The sequence below is a fragment of the Cyprinodon tularosa genome, unplaced genomic scaffold (genome assembly GCF_016077235.1).
Source record: "Cyprinodon tularosa strain WSP-4 unplaced genomic scaffold, ASM1607723v1 ctg154, whole genome shotgun sequence".
NCBI classification, from domain to species: Eukaryota; Metazoa; Chordata; class Actinopteri; order Cyprinodontiformes; family Cyprinodontidae; genus Cyprinodon; species Cyprinodon tularosa.
Genome location: NW_024038375.1, coordinates 997,070 through 1,021,701, shown reverse-complemented (window position 1 = coordinate 1,021,701; position 24,632 = coordinate 997,070). Strand labels below are relative to the sequence as shown.

At 35.8% G+C, this 24,632-nt stretch overlaps 1 protein-coding gene across 1 annotated transcript; it reads left to right on the top strand.

The window, feature by feature from the left end:
- The first annotated feature begins 547 nt into the window (after positions 1-547).
- LOC119780000 lies at positions 548-23,022 on the top strand. Its single transcript, XM_038279886.1, has 11 exons — positions 548-754; positions 12,662-12,721; positions 12,805-12,879; positions 13,128-13,250; positions 14,864-14,965; positions 17,003-17,021; positions 20,794-20,813; positions 20,915-20,955; positions 21,067-21,133; positions 21,397-21,437; positions 21,531-23,022. The coding sequence occupies exons 1-11, from the start codon at positions 613-615 to the stop codon at positions 21,621-21,623; spliced, it is 783 nt and encodes a 260-aa protein (XP_038135814.1). The 5' UTR covers positions 548-612; the 3' UTR covers positions 21,624-23,022.
- The last annotated feature ends 1,610 nt before the right edge of the window (positions 23,023-24,632 follow it).

Sequence of the window (24,632 nt, the reverse complement as noted above, 5' to 3'; positions counted from 1 at the left end):
TTAAAGAGTCTTAAAATATGTTTACAGATACACTGAATATTCCTAACTCATATTTTACATTTTCTGCACTTTATTTGTTCATGTTTTCAGACCTTGTTCCACCTACACTGACAGTGAACCAACCGGTGATCACAGAGACAGACTCGGTCACTTTAGACTGTCAGCCTCCATCTTCTGTTTCTGTTACTGAGTGTTTTTTCTTCATTGTTGGAGGAAGTCAAGCTCGGAGGTTTAATTGTCAGAAAACACTAAAAGGAAGAGAGATCTTGTCTTTAGCAAAGCGAAGGTCACCTGCTAACTTAGACCTAACATGTTTTTACCTTGACGGAAATCAATCTCCAAACAGTAACTTGTTCACCATCATCATACAAAGTGAGTAAATATACCTTTACTGGTCTAATCATGATTACTGTCTTGATCAAATATTTAATTTATATTAGTTTCATTTTATTTTTAGTTCCTCCACCTGAGCTGACTGTGACTCCACAGCTCATCACAGAGACAGACTTAGTCACACTGAACTGTGGGACTTTATCATTTGTTTCTGTGGATAAATGTTTTTTATACTTCATAACATCAAAGATAACTAAAATCATCTCCTGTAAGCAGACAATGTCAGGACGTGAGCTCCTGATGATGACATTTCAAACTTCCCCTGCTGAGGTGGAACTAACATGTTATTACACTGTGAAGAAGACAGATGGAGGACAGCATCAGTCTCCAGACAGTAACATACAATCAGTTATGATTAACAGTAGGTTATTAACTCTACCATCATATAAGGTCTACCATCTATATAGATACAATATTAGTCTGTAAAATAAATGTTATTTCAGCTTCATTTATATTATGACATTCTTACAAATAAATGTTTGTATCATATGTTTACAGATACACTGAATATTCCTCACTCATATTTTACATTTTCTGCTCTTTATTTGTTCATGTTTTCAGACCTTGTTCCACCTACACTGACAGTGAACCCACTGGTGATCACAGAGACAGACTCGGTCACTTTAGACTGTCAGCCTCCACCTTCTGTTCCTGTTACTGAGTGTTATTTCGTCATTGTTGGAGGAAGTCAAGCTCGGAGGTTTAATTGTCAGAAAACAGTAAAAGGAGGAGAGATCTTGTCTTTAGCAAAGCAAAGGTCACCTGCTAACTTAGACCTAACATGTTTTTACCTTGACGGACATCAATCTCCAAACAGTAACTTGCTCACCATCATCATACAAAGTGAGTAAATATACCTTTGCTGGTCTAATCATGATTACTGTCTTGATCAAATATTTAATTTATATTATTTTCATTTTTAAAGTTTTAGAGAAAACTATTCAAAAATATGCATCAGAGGGAATTTTTTACTGCACTTGCAGTTGTTACAGTTTTTGGCAAGTCCCTCCTTACAGGTTTGTTTGTTTTTGCTTTTGTGTCACACCTAAATACTTGAAATAATTAAAGAAATGACCAGAATATTGAAAACTGAATGTTTTAATAGAATTAAAACTAACCAAATCTTATCCATTTCCACTACAAACTTCTCACTATAGTTTACTGTACTTTAGGCCTGTCCCAGGGTACGTAGCTCACACATCCTATTAGCCTAACTTTTAATAGAATAGAGATCAGAGTGTTGTGATGAATAATACATGCATTTCATTTTGATCCATTTCGTAACTAATTTGACAATTTACTTTGGGTCGCCCTCTGCATTTGAAGACCCCTTTGTCTTCATTAACTTTTGGTTTCCTACTTTGTCTTGTGATTTTGCCTCAAAATGTCCACACTGTTTTAGTTCCTCATCAAGCCAACTATTTGTAGAGCCCATCATTCATTTTCACAGAAAACAACAGTTTTGTTTCTGATTCCATTTGCAAACTGAAATATAAATTTTATATTAATTTTGAATTATATTCTTCTTCTATGCTTAGTGGTTTTCAGCACATATTGGTACAGTACTTGTTTTTATTTATAAAAAACGGTTTAAAAGCTTCAACCAGAAACTTTGGTTCTGGGTTTGAATCCACCAGTTGACACTAAACACACTGATCTGTCCTTCTTCATTAACACTAATGGTTAACCATCCTCATGCTGTTTCTGTAGGACATTTTAAATAAATAAATTTGTCACCTTTAGGCATATATATATTGTACCCAAGGATGAAGTAGAAATGTTGAGGTAAATAATTTGAAATCCTGTTTAAATCTGATAGATTTAAACAGATCACTTTGGTTCACTATAATTTTTTTTATGTTTTCAAATCAGTTTGTAATATCAGATATTCATGAAATGGATGGTAAAGGCATTATCTGCTGTTGCTGATGTCGAAGAAATAGATTCAAGTCTCAACTTTCATTACTAGAACTGATGGTAGTTTTTTTTTTTTTCTTACACCCGTCCTGACCATTATTGTGCATATCTGATTTTATTTATTACATCAGGTCAAACATTTGACATGACCATGGAGGCAGACGATACATTTACTCCTTCCCCAGCATCAGTGAAACCTGCAATAGATGGAACAACAGGTCAGTTAAAACTTTACATAAAACTTCAACAGTACTTGAAATGCAAGTATATATATAGTTTTTGTCAGATATAAGTACAGTGGTTAACAGTGGTTAACACTCAGCTAGCCATCAGCCCTAGGCCTGCCAACAGCCTCTGGATCCACAAGGTTCCCCCCCCTCTCTGCAGCTCTGCTCATCTCCAGATCAGCAGTGAGCCAAACCGTGACCAGTCTCCCCAACCTAGGTCCTGTTCCCTTTATCTACATCCTTTAAATAAACCTTTAAACTTTACCCTGTCTCCGAGTTGTTCTGCATATGGGCTAGATTCCTTCACCCATTATGACACAGTGGTTAACACCTAGTTTACTTTCATTCTAGTTGCTCTAGTAAGATGAAGACTTCAGCAAAGTTGATATACTGGGAAACAACTTTGTTAGTATACTTTGTTTTGCATTGTAATACCCAAATATAACTTAAATTGATGTTTTCTGACAAATTCTATAAAGAAAAAAGACATTACTGTTTTCTGTGACTTTATTCAACTCCTGAAAGTAAGCAAAATTCTCAAACAGATACGACAATTACCTGATCAGATATTTATTTGGTAGATGAGGTGTTGCTTAGGGAGCTTCCTTTTCTTTGTTATTGTAGCTTTTAGTATTTTACTATTATTTTCATTACGGTTGAAAAATAATTATCTATTTATATTATGAACAAACAGTGTCAAAAAAGCCTGTTCGTACAACATAAATATCCTCTAAACTTGGTCTGGTCTAAAGCAGGGCACTGGTTAAGTAAGCATCATAGCCCCTTATTGTGGCTTTGGCAGCAGAGGAGGTTGGTGCTGAGTCTTTGCAGCACTTATCTACTCATTCATTTAAAGTGGGAGGCCAAGCAAAAAGTGCTCAGACTGTCAAACTATCTCCATTTACAGTAAGTGAAAGTAAACCTGCCTTAAATATTAGAGTATTTAGATGCTGCAGTTTGCATCAGCTGGTTTGGATGGGTGGTTCACAAGCAAGAACCAACCTGGGAGTTAAAGTTATGACATTTGAGGCCAATTTGCATGAAATCATGTTAAAAATGTTACACTAGTAATACTGTACCTGCTTAGCAAGTGATGTTGTTGTACAGCACCAAATGTCCTCAGATTCAAATGTTGCTGTAATTACTCCTTTGAGATCGTGGGCTAAGCTCCTGATGATGAGAATGTTTAGCTCCGCCCTGCTCTTATGTAGGATTTGATCTAGAGAAGTGAATGGTGCCTTGTCTTTACAAATAACCCCATGACTTCTCAATCTCACGGTAATCTAAATGCAGCACTGCAACAGTGCAGACCTGATAGTTGCTTTTAGGTGAGCTAAACCCAGTGGTTAAGGTTACAAAGTATTGTTTTATTTTTCATATGGGCAAAACTTAAAAAGAATAAACATAAATGGATATTTTATTTGCAGTTGCTGCATTAATGGAGGTATGGGCAGGTCACTACTTGCAATTGGTTCTGTTTTCTGTCACACCCTAAATTTTTTAGATAAAACAAGGTTTTTGTATTCGATAAGCACTGATTAAACCAAATGTGTATAAAGAATATTAAGATGTATTTTTTCCCATTAATTTCTGTTATTAAATCTGACTAAACTTTTCCTGTTTTAGTTTTGTAATGATTACTGATGAATGGAAGCAGGCAGCTTAAATAGAGACTTGGCAGGTGGATCCGATATATGGTAACAAGACACTGGGTGGACTTAGACAGGTGAATTAAATGAGTAACCCAGTCAGTCCTCAGTGCCAAGATCATGACAACAGCCCTTGATTCTATTGCTCTGTTCAAAATCCTGGGATGCGTCCTTGGCAGGCCAGTTTCGAAGGACGATTACATCATAGCGCGGCGCTGAGGTCTGGTCGGATTCCAAGAGTCCGCGTTATGCGACCTTAAAATGCATCCTTCTTTTTGCCCGATTTGAAGTACGGGTCCGATGTATCCTCAGTATCCTTGGTTTACCCAGGATTCATTGTGAGACCAAGCAAGCTGTGATTTGCTCTGTGCTCAGAGGAAAAGTTACTTGGCGCTGAAGGTTGTGAGGATGGCCCCCGCCCATCCTCACAACCTTCTACAGAAGCACCATAGAGAGCATTCTGACCAGCTGTCTCTCTCTGTGGTGTGGAGGCTGCAGAGCCTCTGACTGGAAGAATGTGAGGAGGGTGGTGAGGACAGCAGAAGGAATCATTGGGGCTCCTCTTCCCTCCATTAAGGACATTTCATCACAGCGCTGTGTGTCCCGAGCCCGTAATATCATCAAAGACCCCTCACACTCCCACCATGGACTGTTCTCCCTGCTGCCCTCTGTAAAGAGGTTCCGCAGCATCCGCTGCAGATCCACCAGGTTGTGCTACAGCTTCTTCCCCACTGCCATCAGACTGTTGAACCTTTGATCCACAAACCGAACTCTGCACCTATTGCACATTATCGGGCATCAAATGCTGCTGAACTTTTAACTTTTAGCCCTTTAATTGTTCATCTCATTTCTATTTTCAATAACGCATTTTTTGCACAAATGCCTATTTGCACTGAACCACTGCAACTTGCATACTGTCTCTTATCCTCTGCACTGTTCACACTTTGACCACTGCTGCACTTTTTGTATTTTTCTATAACTTGTGCCATTTGAAATATCAATGCAACGTTCATAAGCTGTATGTAACGCAATTTCGTTCTGTATGCACCCTGTGCATACAAAATGACAAATAAAGAAGTCTAAGTCTAAGTCTAACAGTGGTGAAAATTGGAAGTTCAGTTTAATATGATACAAGTCTGTGGATAGTTTTGTCTGAAATTAATGAAAATAGTTGTTTTAATGGTTATTGAGTCAGATATGTGGCGGTAATGTTTGATTTATCTAAAGATTTTTATTGGTTACTGTGTAAATGGGTTTGGCCGTAATTTAAGGACAGATTCTAATATTATCTGCAGGGTGGAGACTATAAATCTGATAGGAGCTAAATTTTTTTTATTGCTGTTTTGCACAATATGCTTAATTAAGTATTTTTTGTTGTTGAATATTAGAGATTTTGCAGATATATTTTGTACATACATTGTTTAGATTTACTTATATCTTTCTACCCCTTTTATAGAATAGAATAGAAAATCCCTGTTCAAATTCACAGCCAGAACTCTTCCGGCCTCCTTATTTTCAAGGACTTCGATAATAACAGGGAAGAGTTCAGGGGCGTTGCTAGGCACAAAGCTTTACTGGGGCACTGGCCCCCTACCGCATATGCCCATCCTTCCATACACAAATACAGACAAGCACACTGCCCCACCCTGATATATTCCTACCAAAAATACTAGTTGAGATATTAATGAGTGTAAGAGTATATTTGTTTTAACAAATATACTCTTTGTTAAAACAATGTTATAGCTGCAATGTTGAACATTTTCAACATTGCAGCTATAAAAAATAAGACATCACCAACTTTAAAAATCAAAAATTTCCTTATACACATTCTGAAGTAATCATTAATTTCTAGGTTTCAGAGTTTTATTTCAGGGGAAAGTTTAACTCAACATGAACTAAGTTTTTATTTTATTTTATAAGCATTAAAGTGTACCTCCTATTTATCATTTTTGCAAAGCGGTCAATCACTAGACTGTGACTCAGCTTAGAAAGTTCTTCCTTTTCAACTGATAAAATAGCAAGATGATGGAGCCTGTCTTGTCCCATTGTGCACCTCAGCCAAGTGTGGAGCTTTCTCAACACACTGAATTACCTTTCACAACTCCAGCTGTAGACTGGGATTGTGAGGGAGATCTGGATGACCTGCGTTAGTGTGGGGAACATGGTGTTATCAAGCAAGTTGAAAACACACTGCATATCCTTGATGACAAGGCTGTCTTTTTCAACCATAAAAAGCTTTCAAACCATTTTGAATTAAATGAAAGTTTTTTTTACTCCAAATTTGTCCTGGGGATAGTGGGACAACTTCACTTGTTTAGGACCATCATGCTTTCCCCCTAATTCACTAATGTCCCCTTCTTGTTTGTGGAAGCTGGTTGTTGCTCCCTCATCACCTTCATGGTCCTGTCTCTCCTGTCTCTCACCTGTCTCTTGCCTGTCAGTCTCGCCTCCTCCTCCCTTTCCTACTCCAGCACCTTCATTCTCATTCTCTACAGCAAACATTAAAAAACGTAAATTTATAATTATGTAAATATCTATCATATTGCTTATAACATTCCTAATGTAACTAGTCAGCTTAAATCACTGATTCATCACGGGACCTTACCTCCCTCTCTCTCATCTTGTTTTACTGCTTCCCTGTCTCTGCTTCATGTGAGGAATTTCCTGATATTCATCTACAAACCAATGCAGTAATTTTCAGTTAGTAGCCTATAAATCATGTGGTTTCACTGGGAAAATAATAAAATTGACAGGTAAGAAACGTTACCAGAACAACGTTTCTTACCTGTCAATTTAAAAGAAAAATGCGTCGCGGCCGCACAGTGTCCCATCCAACTCAGTTGAGAGCAGCGCGTTAGTTTACCTGCAGTTCATGCAGTGACATGCGCTGACGTGGGGGCGCTAATACATCCTCAATTTGGAGTTAACAACACACTTGCTACGCATTTGAGTAGAAATATACTTCTTCTCCTGTTGGAATTATCTAAATTGATGCATTAAAGAAATGTATCACTATTGCAAATATTCATGAGATTTATACTGGGGCACAGCTCATTTATACTGGGGCACGTGCCCCAGTAAATGGGGTCTGGCGACGCCGATGGAAGAGTTAAAATATAAACAATGCAATTCTGTAAAGTGTTTTCATCAATATAAAACTGGAGAATAAATAACCAATATGCAGCTATAGAAATTTTTTACAGTAATGGATATTTGAAAATAGCAGCAATATGAGAGATGTGCAAAATGACAGCAGCATGTTATTTAACTGACTGAGGTTTCTATCATTACATGTGCTTTTATTTGTTCCATCACCCGGTGGTGGAACCTTCATTCCATTCTGGATTGTTGTGAGTGTAGTCTTTGTTGGCTTTATAATAAATAATAAATAAATAAACAAACGGTTTCCAAAACTTTGGTTTTCATTCTTTACCTGCTTTGTGTGTCAACTTTCACAGCTGCTAAGCAACAGAGCATACGGTGGTAAAAGCTGCCTGTTCGAATTCACATCCAAAACACTTACGGTCTCCTTATTTTCAGACTTCGAAGCATCCAGTCTAGGTAGACCGCATCCTTGGAGGATGCAGCCCAGGATTTCGAACAGAGCCTTTATATTTGAAAAACTTTATTAGCTTTAAACATGAACTTCATAGATTCAACAGCTGTTTTTCTAGATCTGAAACAAACCGTGGGATATAAAAAGTCATTCTTCTATCCTCTTTCATGAACAAAAGTTATTGAACATTGCTGTTTATCGATAAACATGCTGTTTATCGTTGTAAACATTTTTAAAAACAGATTAATTAAGCTGTAACCTTTACGAATCCGCAAAATGCACCCAAATATAAACCAGAGCTGTTGAAGTCAATAAATATCTAATAGGAATATTGAACAGAAGTATATATATCAACTGGACTATTTCACACTTTTTGTTGACTCTCTAATCATCAGAAACACCATAGAACAATATTACTTAACCTCTTGATATCTTTATTGAACCTCAAAGCAAAATTGAACAGACTAATTAAATTAGATTAATTTTTGATTTTATGTCAAAGCTTCATAGTTTGCAACAACTATCTTCAGATTGACATCTGTGTTTTTTGGGGAAATTAAAATCCTATATGTACTTTAAGTACATACAGACAAACAATACATGTGGTTGCAAGATTATTAACGAGAGGCGTGTTGCCTTACTTTTTTATGAAGTGGAACTTTTGTTTTCCTCTAAACCACGTATACATCATACACTCTATGAAGTTCATATACACATAGAAAGAACACATATAGTATAATTTAAGATTAAAACAATACAATTTTAAAGTTATTATTTTTAATACTGCTTAAGTACTGTTCTTGTCTGTTTTCTTCATGCAGTGCTGATGATCCGGAGGATCATATTAGTAACAATTATCTCTTTAGTCCTGTTCGGATTCACCCTCCCTTTTTGTACAAGAAGGATGGGTAAGAAAAAAAAACTATAATACAACATTATTAAGCTGTTGTTTTGATTCAGACCAACTTTTTTAATGTTAAATTGATATTTTACTTGTATTTAAAAAATGATCAAACTGAATTTACTGAATTACCCCTCAAAAAAGTTTCTTTAATATTTGTGTTTTTCTTTTAGAGAAACGCTCAGATAGGTAAGAAATCTCAGTATATTCATGGGATCTGTTGCCTTCATTCGATTTTCCATTTCTTTCTTTTTACAGTTTAGTTTCAGATTTTACACCACTGTTGGAGAGGGAACATAATTTGGGATTGTCAGACTCTTTTTCACTTTAAAAACCTGAAGATTTGCTTTTTCTGGCATTCTATTTGCACAAAGGTCTAAAGTGACACAAATAACTTCTACAGTTGGTGTTGAAAATTAGTATCAGTATTTTTTTAAACAGTCTTTTTAAATCCTCAGTTCAGTATTGCGAATTTATTTATTACAGACATAGTTATGTGTCATCTGATGACCAGAACTGACTATTTTAAAGTATGACCAGCTCTCACCACTGACCACCTCATTGGTATCTCCATAATACAATTTTCCAAACAAGAAACACACTGTAGACAACTGTACAACCTTTATACAGTAACCTTGATTCTGTTACTTAGAGATGTTTTTGAGGGTCATTGGTCAGTTCATGAATGCATTTAATAAAGAGTGGATCATTTATAATAAACTTTGATACATTAAATACTAATAATTAGAGGCCGTAATTTTTACTTCTTCTGTATCTAAAATGTGTCTTTTTAAAATCTCCATTTTATTAAACACACAATGTATAACTTTTTTTCCCCTTTGTTGCTTTAGATCAAAAACTGAAATATCAGGTAGATTAAATAAAGTTCCTTACTCATCAACAAAAAGTGATTTTTTTTTTCACCCCTTTGCCAGGCAGCAGTAATAATAGCTTTTTGCTTTTATGCTTTCTTATATAAAATATCTCTTTTTGATCTTTTCAGTTGAACAAATGCCAATGTTCATTTTAAACAGCAAAGAGGTTTGTTAAAGTACCCTGTGCTAAAATAATAAAATGATGCATTAAGCAAATGTTATTTTTCCAATGAAAATGTCCTTCTCCATGTTATTACATCATTTACAGACAGGATTTAATGAACCTACAGGGCTGCTAACTGCAGCTGCAACACTGGTAAGCTGTTAGTATTTGTGAAGGAACTACTGTATAACGTTCAAGGTAGCTTGACCACTAGGGGGAGCAATAGGTGAAAAAGTCGAGCAAAACATTTCTACAGGGATTTTAATAAATGCCTTTTTGCTTTCACAGAGTAACAACTGAATGCCAGAGCCTCAGACAAGTGAACTGCAGCCAGACTGAGTGTAAATAAAAATCATTTAGATGATCCATTATGTTTTATCTGCTGTGATTACTAATACTTGCATTGTAATTTTGTTTTCCCAGTTTTATTGCCTCTTTAAGGATTTTGTAACAGTCTTAATATAAAAGCTTTGCCTGAACTTACTAAATACCATAAACTGATTTAAACTGACCAAAAAGTTACTCCCAGATATTTTCAAATATATTGTAATAAATCAAACTGATTAAATGATTCCTTTATTGGGGAGTGGCAGCCTAGTTGTTAGGGCATAGAGCTTGGAATCCTGAGGTCCTGAGATCGAGCCTCACTCCCACAGACTGCCACTCTGGGTCTTTGAGCAAGACCCTTAACCACACACTGCTCCCGGGGCGCCGCACGATGGCAGCCCATTGCTCCCCAAGGGGATGGCTTAAATGCACAGGTAAATTAATCCAATCTGAAATAAAGTTCAATTATATTATTATTTTAGAACTGCTATGTTAAACAGTATGTATATTTTCTTTTTGGTGAATTATTTTTTTTTATTTAAAAAGTTTTTTGTTGCTTTCTGGATAAATAAAGTTATTATGGACATAACTCTGGTGTATTTTATTTGTAGGAATATTTAGCCAAAAAAAAAAACAGTTTACTAACATTGCAAATTTTTTCTTGAGTTACATCATGCACTACATATCTTTAATTAAGATATTTGTTTAACCTTTTTTCTTTTAAATCTGTGATCAAAAAGCTGCCTCTGAGGACATTTAATAGGAATCAGAAAGGAAAGTCTAACCAACAGGATTGACTGCATTACTTAAACATTTTAAAGTGAGAACATGCAAGGGATTCAGAACTGAAACATAGAAACCTTATTAACATTTCTCTCAGTAACGTTAGTGGTACAAAAAATAGATGGTTCCCTTTTTGGTATGGTTAATCGATACTGTGGTCTGAAACACCTATGCATTTTGTATGTGGTGTGTTTATAAGGTATATAAAGTACTTCTTCCTGTGCCAAGGGGGAGGGTCCACTTCTGATCATGTGGATTATTTTAACAGTAGATTCTGAAACTTACATCGGTCATAGTCAGATTAGACAGGAAACATACCAATGTTTTCTATTCAGAGCATCCAAAGCTTCATCATGGCTTTAGACCTGCTGTTCTTCATTCTCCTAAGTAAGTTTGAGTGTCTTATTCTTGATATTGTGTTATTTAAAATGTTTTAGAAATTGAAAATAAAAATATGCATTTATAAAAGATATTCATCTTGCATCTACATTTTCTTTTCAATATCTGTTTCACAGATTTGTCTTATGAAGCCAGAGCTAAAGGTCAGTTTCAGTTAAATGTCTGTGTGGTAAATATAATTTTTTTTGCTGATCAAATCTGACAACTAAATGCTTCTAAATTTTCAGCTCTTCCTCAACCTAAAGTAGAGGTGGACCGACTTCTGATCACAGAGACTGACTCGGTCACATTAAAGTGTTCAACCTCACATGTTAGTGTTGATCAGTGTGTTTTCTACATTGAAAACAAAAAGATGTCTGCAGCCTCCTCCTGTTCGGAAACACTGACAGGATCTGAACTGCTGAGGATCACAGAGAATTTATCATCCGCTGAGGTCAAAGTTAAATGTTTCTACAGTGTAAAAGATGGAGCTTTAAATGTTACATCATCAGACAGTGAATCAACCATCATCTCCATAAACAGTAATATTATTGTTAAAGAGTCTTAAAACATGTTTACAGATATACGTAATATTCCTCACTCATATTTTACATTTTCTGCACTTTATTTGTTCATGTTTTCAGATCTTGTTCCACCTACACTAACAGTGAACCAACCGGTGATCACAGAGACAGACTCGGTCAATTTAGACTGTCAGCCTCCATCTTCTGTTCCTGTTACTGATTGTTATTTCTTCATTGGGGGAGGAAGTCAAGCTCGGAGGTTTATTTGTCAGAAAACACTAAAAGGAAGAGAGATCTTGTCTTTAGCAAAACAAAGGTCACCTGCTAACTTAGACCTAACATGTTTTTACCTTGACGGACATCAATCTCCAAACAGTAACTTGTTCACCATCATCATACAAAGTGAGTAAATATACCTTTGCTGGCCTAATCATGATTACTGTCTTGATAAAATACTTAATTTATATTATTTTCATTTTATTTTTAGTTCCTCCACCTGAGCTGACTGTGACTCCACAGCTCATCACAGAGACAGACTCAGTCACATTGAACTGTGGGACTCCATCATCTGTTTCTGTGGATAAATATTTTTTATACTTCATAACATCAAAGATAACTAAAATCATCTCCTGTGAGCAGACAATGTCAGGACGTGAGCTCCTGATGATGACATTTCAAACTTCCCCTGCTGAGGTGGAACTAACATGTTATTACACTGTGAAGAAGACAGATGGAGGACAGCACCAGTCTCCAGACAGTAACATACAATCAGTCATCATTAACAGTAGGTTATTAACTCTACCATCATATAAGGTCTACCATCTATATAGATACAATATTAGTCTGTAAAATAAATGTTATTTCAGCTTCATAAGGTTTTATATTATGACATTCTTACAAATAAATGTTTGTATCATATGTTTTTATTTATCACATGGAGATCTAAAGGCACTGTCTTTTTTTTGCAGAAGTTAAAGAATTAGATTCAACAACAAGTCAGGGAGTCTCAACTTTCAGTGTGACTGCTGGTAGTATATTTTTTCTAACACCAGTCCTGACACTTGCTGCATATATATGATTTTATTCACTGTTTGTTGCTTTCATTTATCAGGTCAAACATCTGACACAACAATCAAGGAGACAGACATTTATTTTACTACTTCCCCAGCAACAGATGGAACAACAGGTTAGTCTAAACTTTAAAATAAACTTTAGCTGAACTTTAAATGGAAGTATATTTTAATTTGTCAGAGATGCTGCAAATTACAGCTTTGGTTAAAATATTGCACTTGCTTATCCAATTGTTCTTTGGCTCTTGTAAGGTGTAGACTTCAGCCACTGCTGACATTTTGGAAACAACTATTTTTTGAAAAACCCCTGAAAACCATAGCCTGTATATACCGGTATTTATAATGTTATGTTTTTCTCCATCAGATCAAACATTTGACAGGACATCAATGAAAACAGACGGTTTCATTTCTCATTCCCCAGCATCAGATAAGCCTACATTAAGCGGTACAACTAATGATAGAGACTTGCATAAGTCCCTCCATACAGGTATGTTCTGTTTTTGCTTTTCTTTCACACCTATATACTTTACAATAAAGGGGTCATAGAATGATTATATATATACATATATATATATATATATATATATATATATATATATATATATATATATATATATATATATATATATATATATATATATATATATATATATATATATATATATATATATATATATATATATATATATATATATATATATATATATGGATGGGGTTTGAACTTCTCTGTACAGTACCGTACGTCCATTTCACCCACTGAACTATCATTATTCATCTATGACTATGTAAACTCGGTTTTGTATTCTATGACCCCTTTAAATAATAAAGGAAAGTTACTAGTTTGTAAAATGCATTTTAAAAGGCCTTATAAATTGGTGAAAAACACTACATGTGCCTTTTTTTCTTTCTGTCCCTGTCATTCAAAAGTCTGGGCACTCTGCTGCACTATTTACCAGAATAGTGAAAAACAACTGAAAGTTTAATTGCATGTTTCATAAAATTAAATTAACCAGATCTTATCAATTTCCACTACAAACTTCTCACAATAGTTTACTGTACTTTAGGCCTGGTCTTTCAAACCAAACTGTAAGGTTTGTGGGGTACATTGCTATCCTATTAGCTCTGCCCAGTAACTTTGTATAAGACAGAGATCAGATTATTGTGATGACTAATCCATGCATTTTATTTTGAGACATTTTGTAACAAATTTTACAGTTTACTTTGGGTTGTCATACATTTGAAATCCCCTTTGTGTTCATTAACTTTTTTCCATTATTTTGTCTTGAGATATTGCTTCAAAATGTCCGCACTGTTTTATTTCCTCATGAATGCAACTATTTGCAAAGTCCACCATTCATTTTAGCAGCAAACAATGTTTTTGTTCCTTATTCAATTTGCAAACGGAAATGTTATTTTTTTGCATTCATTTTTGATTAAATTCTTGTTCTGTGCTTAGTGGTTTTCAGAACATGTTGGTACAGTACAATTTAACAGCTTGAACCAGCATTTGCCAACGTCTTTAGCTTTGGTTCTGGGTTTGACTCCAACAGTTGACACTAAACACATTGATCTGTCCTCCTTCGTGAAGACTAATGGTTGACCATCCTCATGCTCTTTCTGTAAGATTTTTTAAGTAAATTCATTTGTCACCTTTAGGCATAGGTAAATTGTACCCAAGGATGAAGTAGAAAAGTTGAGGTTAGTCCATATCTATGCCCAGAATTTTTTTTTTTTTACATACTAAACTGTTTATGGAAATAATTCAATTTAAAATGAAGTATCTGGTTTCTAATCGATACGTGTTCATTGGTAAAGTAAATTAAACTAACATTCAGGGATTTTACAACTCAAAATACTTCAAAATATCTTTAATCTGCCCATGGTTACAAAATCAGTCAACATTTCTGTGCAAATTGTTCTTTGCATTGTTTTTACCAAACAAGAATATCTATTTTTAACTTTGTAATTCCCAAAGTAAAGGTTACTTAATAAGCTGCTATATCTGTGTTATTCTCTACCTTTTTTTTTCTTTTTCTTTTTTTTTTTTTACCATTTGGGAAGTAAGACTGACTCACTGTGGTATTGTTTTCCTAAAAACAGAACAGAAATTTCCTCCTAAATGGTTGTCAGTTCCACCTGGTGTTGGAGTAGGTGTGGGAATGTTACTCATAGTGGGACTTCTCTGTTCCAGAAGGAGAAGTGGTGAGTATTGACACCAGTGATGTCTCTGAAAGTGTTTCTATGCCATTAAAGTTACCACCCATTTTTGACACCCTTCATCAATCTTTCATCCGTTTGATACTCATGCAGTCTTGGTCAACTAACATCTGCCCTTTATAGACATACATTTTATATTAGTTTAATGTTGTTAATAATGTTTTGTAATTTTTCTAGTTTGGAGGAAACTAATTGTTTGATAAAATATAATTTGGCTCCATATGGTTCCTTTTTGTGGACTTGCGTAAACTATTTAATCCACACAAAACCCGCGTGGAGAAGGGCAGTTAAGCGGCGCGCGGTGAGAGCATTCACAGCTCCTTCTTCACCTTATGCTGCTATGTGACATTTGCTCAAGGATAAATATTTAATCATGAATTATTATTATACTGTATATATATATAAATATAAGCCCACATAGTAATTTTCTATAGTGGGCTAATACACTTGGAGCCCGTGTTTCCAAACAAGGCTTATATAAGACTTTTACATTTTTGCAGCTCCAGACAGATATTTCTTTGGTCCAGTATGGCTCTTTTAGCTGTTGGGTTGCAGACCCCTACTCTAGTGTGAGCAGACACCTTGTGAATAAGTGTCAAAAGGTCCTCAGAAAAACTGAGTGAAAGTTTGGTTGCCTCAGATTTAAAACTGTTTTGTGGTTCCCATGAACTAGATGACTGAGAATTAACAAAGGTATTATTAGCTAAATATTAGTCTGCTTGCAGGTTTAATGTGTTGCAACGTTTTGTTGACTGAAGTTTAAAAATTATGTTTTTTGTCCATGTAACTATTTTGCAATGCACTCTGGCTGTTAAATATGATAATGCCCCTGGCATGATTCACAGTTGACACAGTGCTCTTAGCATTGTAAGCCATCTTCGACTACTCGTACTTTTTGTAATTGTGGCAGCACACTCCTCCTCATCTAATCAAGCTGTATTTTTTTCCAGATTGTATTTGGCTAGTGTATGTACTCAGCTCCAAGTTTGAAGCTGAGGCTCATTGCATGTTTTACACCCTCTCAGTCAATGGCTTTTAAACTGTCTTGGCTTCTGAAAGTGACACAAGTGCTGGAGCAGCTTTCAGCTAAGGATAGGTTTCTCTTTCAATGGTTCTTTGGTTATTCATCAATGCTTCAACTCCTTCCATATCATATTGAAGGCATCATTTAGGCCAGAAACTTACCGACATGTTGGCTTTTGCAACAGACCATTCATATCTATCAGAGCTGAAAATAGTTTTTTTTAAAGTGTCAAGATACAGCATAAAAATAGTCTTAACAAAGCCTTGACCTTCATCCTACTGTGGATTTAATGAATCTTCTGTAAAATAATACATTTACAAATAAACAGGTCAAAAATAACCTGTCATGTTTTTTAATGATCAGTTAAATATTTAGACATAGGAATGCCAGGGGCATATAAATGCTGCAGTTTTTGTGGTTAGGGTGCAACTTGCTTTGGCACTTATTTAAACAGTTATTTATTTTTATGTTCATATTCAAACTATTATGTAGGCCTACAATTTGGACCCTTTGTTTGATTTGAGAATGTCCAATATAAAATTCAAACTCATGTACACTATTGATGTTTTTAAAGCTCTTTGTTGTTTAGCTTTGATGCCTATGGGGAAAACAGCTAAATACATTTTTTAAAAATCCTTAAGAAATATTTTTATTTTTTATTTAACCTTTATTTAACCAGGAAGTCCTATTGAGATTCAGAATCTCTTTTTCAAGAGAGACCTGCCCAAGGTAGCAGCCAAACCACAGGAAGTTAAATAACATTAATGCCCATGAAGATGAATACCTCTGATCAAAACTTGGAATTTTCCCCTTGAATTCAACTGCCTATTTGCCTTCTTTTTTATAGAATCATCACATTACATAGTGTAACCAATTCAATGATAGCATTTTAAGAAAATTATACTTCAGGTCAATTGAATTGAATGCTCCATAAAATTTGTTTTATTATATGTCTCATGCATTTCGTTTTTTTGTTTTCTCGTTTTGTTATTTGTCAGATAAATATGCACACAGAAGGTAAGACCCTTTTCTCATATTCTGAACTTTTATATTAAGTTTATCTTTAGCTTTTAACTGCAGGAAATCTTCTTGTTCTATTTAATCATGATTGAAATTAGACATGTCAAGTCTGTACTACTGTTTTTTCCCCCAGGATTAAACTATTTATTAGCTGAACTGTGACAAAAATTACACAACTGAAACAACTCTTTAGTTGTTAAATTCTAGAATTACATTTCAAGAATTGCATTGCTTAAAGTCGTAGTCATATTTAAATGTCAAATCATTCTGGCTTAAACATTTATATAAATGTACTCTTTACCAGATGATATTGTCCCAAAAGTTAGAAAATTTCTATTCATAAAGATCCTGTAATAAATCTATAGGTTTTTTTCTCATTATTTTATGCAGGCCTGTTAATTATATGTCAGCTTGTATACCTAAATTCTGCCAATCATATATCAACGATCATCTGTCAATCAAATTTTTTCGGTCAGAGCATCTTGATTCATATGTTGCAGCTACTATGCGCTTCGGTTGAAATAAGAATCATTTACTTTCCCATTGAGTTCCGTCCCAGTGCTCACAGGGAGGAGCGTGTCTTCGGCAGGTGTAGAGCTAACAGAACTGGCAGCGTTGCGAGGCAAGGGCTCAAACATGTACGGCTGTAAGCTTTCTACACCAAACAAAGCTTCTCCCGCTCTCACGTCCTCTTCCACAACAACTTCATCCCCGCCTACCTCCTCTAATTAAAAAAATGTATGATAAAGGAGACTCATCCACAACCTCCAACACAAAACTCTCCTCCTCTTGCATGTTTCCGCTGGCCATAGCCTTCCTTGACAGTGTCGTTTCAAAGTCACTAATTTAGTGCTACTTGTAACGCTACCAATGTAATTTCCCATTGGAAACCTACTAGCACCAAGTTGCTAACTGGTTAGCAGGATGATTCCGAGACACCAGCCACAATCAAACTTGCTTGCGAACCTTCTGCCACAACAACCCCGTCCTCTTGATAAACGACCAATCACAGTCACTTTATTCACTCGTGTAAAGTCGTGCACCAGTCGGGAGAATTTGGAAAGGCAACATTTGGAACAGTCTTTTGCCTACGACTTTAAGGTGGTATCATGTTGAAGTAGCTTTTTAAGCATGCTTCTAATGTTCAGTTTTAAAAAAAACTTTAACAATGTTTTTTGGTCAAATTGTTATTTTTTCCAAATGATTTCTTTGCCTGGGTGATGAATTTTCTCCAACTGGTTCTAGAATTGCACTGCTTAAAGTAACTGTGAAGATTCATCTCTGCAGCCCAGATATTGAACTGTCAGAACTGTGATGTCATCATCTGTGTTGTTGCTAAGCAAACAGACACAACAGCCAAATGCATATGTGGCAATAACTGGGGGTTTTAATCATACTTCATAACTGTAAGAAGATGGTCACAGGAAGCTTGAGAAGCCCTGCAATTTTTTTATGAGGCTACAGAATGGGATGCACTGTCAGCCACATAGAGAGGACATCAATGCACTAAGTGTGTGACTGACTACATATAATTATGTGTAGCTAACACCATCCCCACCAGAACAGTGAAAAGCTTACCAAATTATAAACCATGGATCACAAGTGATCTGAAGCAACTGCACAACAACAAAAAAACAAGCCTATATGAAGGGAGACAGGGAATTAATGAGGAGTATACAGAAGTAACTTAAGATCAAGGTAAGACAAAGCAAGAAGGCATACAGGAAGAGGCTGGAAAGCAAGCTCCAGCAGAACATGTATATGAGTGGCAAGGAGATCACAGGGTTTAGGCAAAAGGGTGATCAGACAGATGGAAGTCTGGACAGAGACCCTGAATACATTCTTCAACAGGTTCAGTTCAGGAACAAGATCTACATCTTTCTCTAATGCCCACAGTCATATGGACATGGACCTCTTCTGCCATTGGCTTTTTGTCAGCCAGATCAGAGGATGGTGCTGCGCCCTCCGCCTTTCATGTCTTTCTCTAGAAGTGAAGTTAAGAGGCAACTGGAGAGAATGAATCGCAATAAGTCACCAGGTCCTGATGGTGTCAGCCCTCAGAGCCCTGAAGGCCTGTGCAGAGCACCTCTGTGGGATTCAATAGCACCTCTTTAATCTTACCCTGACCCAGGAGACAGATTCAATGATGCGGAAGACCTCCGGCTTTGTTCCAGTACCAAAGAGGACTCAGCTAACATTCCTCACCGACTATAGACCTGTTGCCCTGACATCCCACATCATGGAGGTCCTAGAGAGACGTCTGTTGGTTCACCCCAACAAACAAACAAGCAGGTATCAGGACCCTACATTTGGCTTATCGCTTGGAGTTGAGGATGTCCTCATACACCTGCTTCAAAAACCCCAAGTCATTCAGACAAGGAAGACAACACTGAAATGGTCACGTTCTTTGATTTCTCTAGTGCATTTATTACAATTTAGCCTGACTTACTTTGTCAGAAACTCCACAAGATTCAGATGTAGGCATCAGTGAATGTCTGGATCAAAGACTACATGACACACTGACCACACTTGAGAGACTGAAGGGTCATCTGTATAATCAAGTAGGCAGCAACACAGGATAACCACACAGGATAGTACTCTCAGCATTCCTCTTCACTTTGTACACCTCTGACTTGCATCACTAGACAGACTCCTGACTATGCAGTTGTTGGGTTCATCAGAGATTGACAAGAAGCAGATTGCAGTGACCCGATTACCAGCTTTATGGCAATGTGTGGAAACAATCATCTTATTCTGAATGTGAACAAAACAAGCGACACAATTGTAGATTTCAGAAGAAACAGGAACAAGAAAGTTAAACCCTGTTAACACTATAGAAGAAGAAGTGGAGATGGTGAGGGAGTATGATTTATAAAGCTGTTGGAGTTCTTCTTCTCTTAAAGAAGCTTAGATCTGTCAGTGTTTGCTGCAAGGGGCTCCTTATCTTCTATAAATCTGTCATGGAGGTGGGATTTCTTCTGCCATCATCTGCTGGGGTAACAGAATTAGAGCAAATTTAGTTTCAAAATAGCTCAACAAGTTGATAAACAAAAGGCTGACTCTGTTTTTTAAAGCTCCTTTAGGGTGAAATTAAAAACAAATAGACAACCGTGAGTATCCTGTTCAGAAGACACCAACACCAAGTGTCTTCAGTCAGAAACATCTGGTACCAGACAGACCACTACAGAATCATCCTTACTCACAACTATCAACATCTACAACAACTCTTTAAAAATAAGATGAAATACTAAAGCATTTAATTTGTATAGAACTTTATTTCATGTATTCAAATCAAATAAAAATGCCATTATAATTAGTGTTGCATCGATACAGATACCAGTATCGGGTGGGGCCCCGATACTGCAGTAAAATGGTGGTATCGGTATCAGCGAATACCGACAAATAGGGCATCGATACCATTTTGAGAGCCAAAAGTTTATTCAACTACTGTCACCCATTCCAGGTAGGCTAATGGATTTACTTATTAGTCTTTTTCCTGCTTCACAAAGGTAGACAGCAGCTTGAAAAAGCCATGATGTCAACTACTTTACATCCAAGTAGTATGCAGTTCTTCATATATACACACACACACGCACACACACATCAGTTTCAAACAGATGGTATCGGTATCTGCCAATACTGCACAGCAAGGGATCGGGTATCGGTATTGGGGCCAAAAAATGGCATTGGCACAACACTAATTATAATGTGCTTTTTTGGTGCAATTTTAAAATTCATTCTTAATTTGCTCATCTTTCCTTCCCCAAAGATCGCAGCTCATCTATAATGGTAAATATCTTATAATGTATATAATCTAAATATCTTTACTCAGGCTTTACAGTATGATACAGAATATTCTACACATTAACCTTTCATCACGTTTGTTGCAGATAACTTCATAGGAATGAATAGCCGTCCCAGTAGAGAACTGGTAACTTTTTGATAAATCTGTGCATTAAGCACTTTGAAGTGAGATGACAGACAGTGTGCTTTCATTGAGGTCTAAATTTTCTTCTCTCTTTTAAACTCTACCATAACGAAGTTACCTGTTAGTGATGAAGATGGCTACCATATGATCACATCCATCCCTCCAGCTGATTCTGCAACCGGTGAGCTGGTTGTTTTTTGTCTTGTGACATTAGGTTAAGAGTTCCTTTGTGGGGAAATGCATAGGTTTGTTTCCTATTTTACTGCTTCTTATTAGCTTGTATTTATTTGAGTTTGTAATTACAATATTGACATTTAATAAAAAAGCATCTATAAATCATTTTGCTTCTGAAATAATTAAACTATTTTAGCTACTTTTTAAACTTAGAAACATAATGAGTATATAAGGTGCTATAAATAAAATACTTGGTTTATGCTTTTCTAGAGCCCATTGAGGGGAACACACAGGACTCTCCAAATGAGAACGTAAGTTAGATGGAATGATATTCAACTCAGCATATTCACTATAAACAGAAATACACCATTTCAAAAAAGCTTTTGTTTTGTTTCTTTAACTAGACTGATGTCTACCACGTGTATTCTACCATCACCGATGAACCAGCTGAATCTACCGCAGAAAGTCCGATGTACTGCTCTCTGCAAGCTCACTGAAAAGCTGTTTTTATGAAGCAGAAAAGCTCAACTATGCATCAATAATATCAGATATATAACAATTTATAGAGGTTGTTTTTAAGAGATGAAATATTTCAGTTCAGCTCCTATCAACTTAAACTTTAATTTTAATGTCCCCTGAGGGAAATTTAATTTGCAGGAGGATAAAAACATAAAAGGAAAAAAATAATAACATGGAAATTAAATCAAGTAACTTCACAAACACCACATAAACAAGCAACAACAAAGACAACTGGAGGCAGGACCATTATTAAACATCACAACTGTTCACTTTCAAAATTCAAGTTTATTTGTAGGATTTCTTGGCTTAAAAATTAGTATTTCATCCTGCTGGATTGAGCTTTTGGCACTCAGAATCTTCTGATTGAGGCAAGGAGCCAAACGTCAGGGTGGAGAGGATGATCAGAAGTCTGTATGATGGCTGAGCCTTAGAGTTTACCCTCCCATGAAAGTTTTACTACTTTTACAACCTTTGTAATATTGTGTAATTGGTAGATAGAAAACAATTACTGTACACTACTGTACCAAGTGATGAGGGCAAAGGTCAGGGAAGATTTAACCTTTGGGGAGATAGAAAAGTTTGCAAATCCTGAATTTGTTCAGCACCCAGAGAATGTTCAGTCGCTGCAGAACTTTTTTGCACACAGCAAATGTATTTTCAGTAAAACACAAGTTACTGTCTAAGACGACACCAACGTAAATAAAATAACTGACACACTCCACCCACTCTTCAATAATTAAAGTTAAAGGTAGTGGGTTTGTTTCTTTCTGAAATAAATACACATATCCTTGTTTCTTGTCTAGTTTAATTTTAAAAAAGATTTGTCACACCAATGAATAGAATGATCTACCACTCAGCCCCAGGGCTGAATCCACTCCCTGTAGTAAGCTCAGTATGACTGAGTCATCAGCAAAGTTCATAATATATCTTTCTGAATGCAAGATTCTACAGTGATCAGTGTACAGGATGTATAATATTTGTGAAAGGACAAAACCCTGTGGGAAACCATTGGAGGAGAGGGATAGAGAACTCTTGATAGAACATCAGATAGAGAACTATTGACTCTGAGATGGTGTGATCTGTTTAAAAAAATAATAAAATAACAAGATTCAGACAACAATATTAGGACATTACTTAAAATGTACAAATAATTTACATGCTGAATTATGGGTATGGATTGTATTAAAGACCAAAATGAATATCCATAAACAGTAAATGTGTGTGGAAGGTGGAATGTTGTGCCTTTAAGGTGTATAAAGTTAAAAATCAGACATCATTCCCCACTTTGGGCGCTACACCTGTAACTGTCTGTATTTTTCTTCTTCTAAACATCGTAAATTAAAACAAAGATTTATGACTGTATACAAGGAGCGTTAACATACCAGTCTATTAATAAAGTTATGAAAATAGAACTGGTTTTACATCTGGCTTCTTCTTTTAGCCTGCGCCAACAGACAAACTCTTTTTCATAATCGACTCATGTTTTTCTCCTTTTAGACTCCTCAGAAGGTTTAAACTTTTTTCCTTGCCTCAGCTATGATCACCAGTCAAGCAGGAGAAAAAATACTAGAGAAAAAGCCTTAGCTCCATGACTATATAACCTGTGGCTGTAAAGAGATATGTTCTTCCAGGTCGCATGACCTGGCCAATGATGGTCTGTGTTCTCCCAACTTACATATTCTGTATTTCAAGAGGGGAGCCCCGCTTGTAGCATTGATAATGTCAAGTACTTTATACTGTAATAGCGTTAGGAATAATTTAAAATAACTCATATGCGTCAACTCTTTTGGTCACAAAGTCCACGGTGTGACTTCAAGGTTTTGCCAAGGTGCCTAGATTATATTTAGATACAGGTTTTAACGAGGCCACATCTAAATATTTTAGGTGTCAGATTTATATTTACTGATGCACTGTTTGTTTCCTGTTGCACTGCATATGCAGTAGTTTTAAACTCAACTTTGCAAACTGGGTGTTTTCCTTTAGGTTGTTCTAGAGAACATAATTAATGGTTCCACCATCATTCTACAATTATGTTTGATGTCTAGTTTTGGTTTTTGTGTTGTCTTTTTTGGTTTGGTTGTATTTTTTTAAGGCTTTGTCAATTTTACCCATGATGTGAACATAAGTTCACAAGAAAAGACATATTTATTCTCAACTGTGCTTGGGCTGTGGATGATCAAGATGTCATTTTCTAAAAAAATATATAGTATAGATGTTCACATTCATTTTGCTTAACAGAAGTATTTGTCCTGTAAAATCTCCAACGGAGGGTATTAGGCAGAGTCTCTTTTTCTTTGTAGTATAAGTGATGCCTGCAGCTTTGATTTAGTCGTGGATGCACTCTGAGTAATTTTGGTAAGTTAATCCCATCTAGAAGAGCTTGCAACCATTCGAGTTTTGCATTTGTTCACATAACAGCTTTCACCATAGTCTGCTGGGGTTTAAAAGGCCTAAAAAATGTTTTGAAGTTGTTCCACACTGACAGATGTTGGGACTTTGTTTCATATGTTCAGTAATTCTTCAGACTGGAGCAAAACTTGTTGCTCTCTGGGATATTTTAACCTACTTCATGAAATCAGAGAGGCTCTATTTCAGTAATTTCTTAGTTTAGTAGTTTTGGCATCAATTATACTTAATGGTGGAGAGCCAATCTGACCCTAAACAAAACTGTTAGAAAACATTTAAATATGAACTTGTTAAAGTTGGCACAGTTTGGTGATTTACTTTTTTAATATCCATCTTTGTTTTACTGCATTTTAAAATAGTTTAACGTAACTTAGTGCTAAAAGAAAATAGCAAATAAACTTTAAACTGTAACTATTTGTACTTACAAGAGAACTCACTGCCTTACAAGTGTCATTTAATCACCTCCTTCTTCCATTAATATATAATATCATACATGCTTTGATGTACATCGTCCTGTTCTAAATAAAATGAAATTAAGATCATGAATTGTTTTCATTTCTGTCTGTTAAAATATTTTTTCT

What these genes read in the sequence shown, in the direction of transcription:
- LOC119780000 (XM_038279886.1), top strand. Translation starts at nt 613, where the DNA reads ATGTCAGGACGTGAGCTCCTGATGATGACATTTCAAACTTCCCCTGCT. An exon ending in ACAATCAGTTATGATTAACA is followed by an intron (nt 755 to 12,661) that starts GTAGGTTATTAA and finishes TTTTTTTTGCAG; the next exon opens with AAGTTAAAGAATTAGATTCA. An exon ending in AACTTTCAGTGTGACTGCTG is followed by an intron (nt 12,722 to 12,804) that starts GTAGTATATTTT and finishes TTCATTTATCAG; the next exon opens with GTCAAACATCTGACACAACA.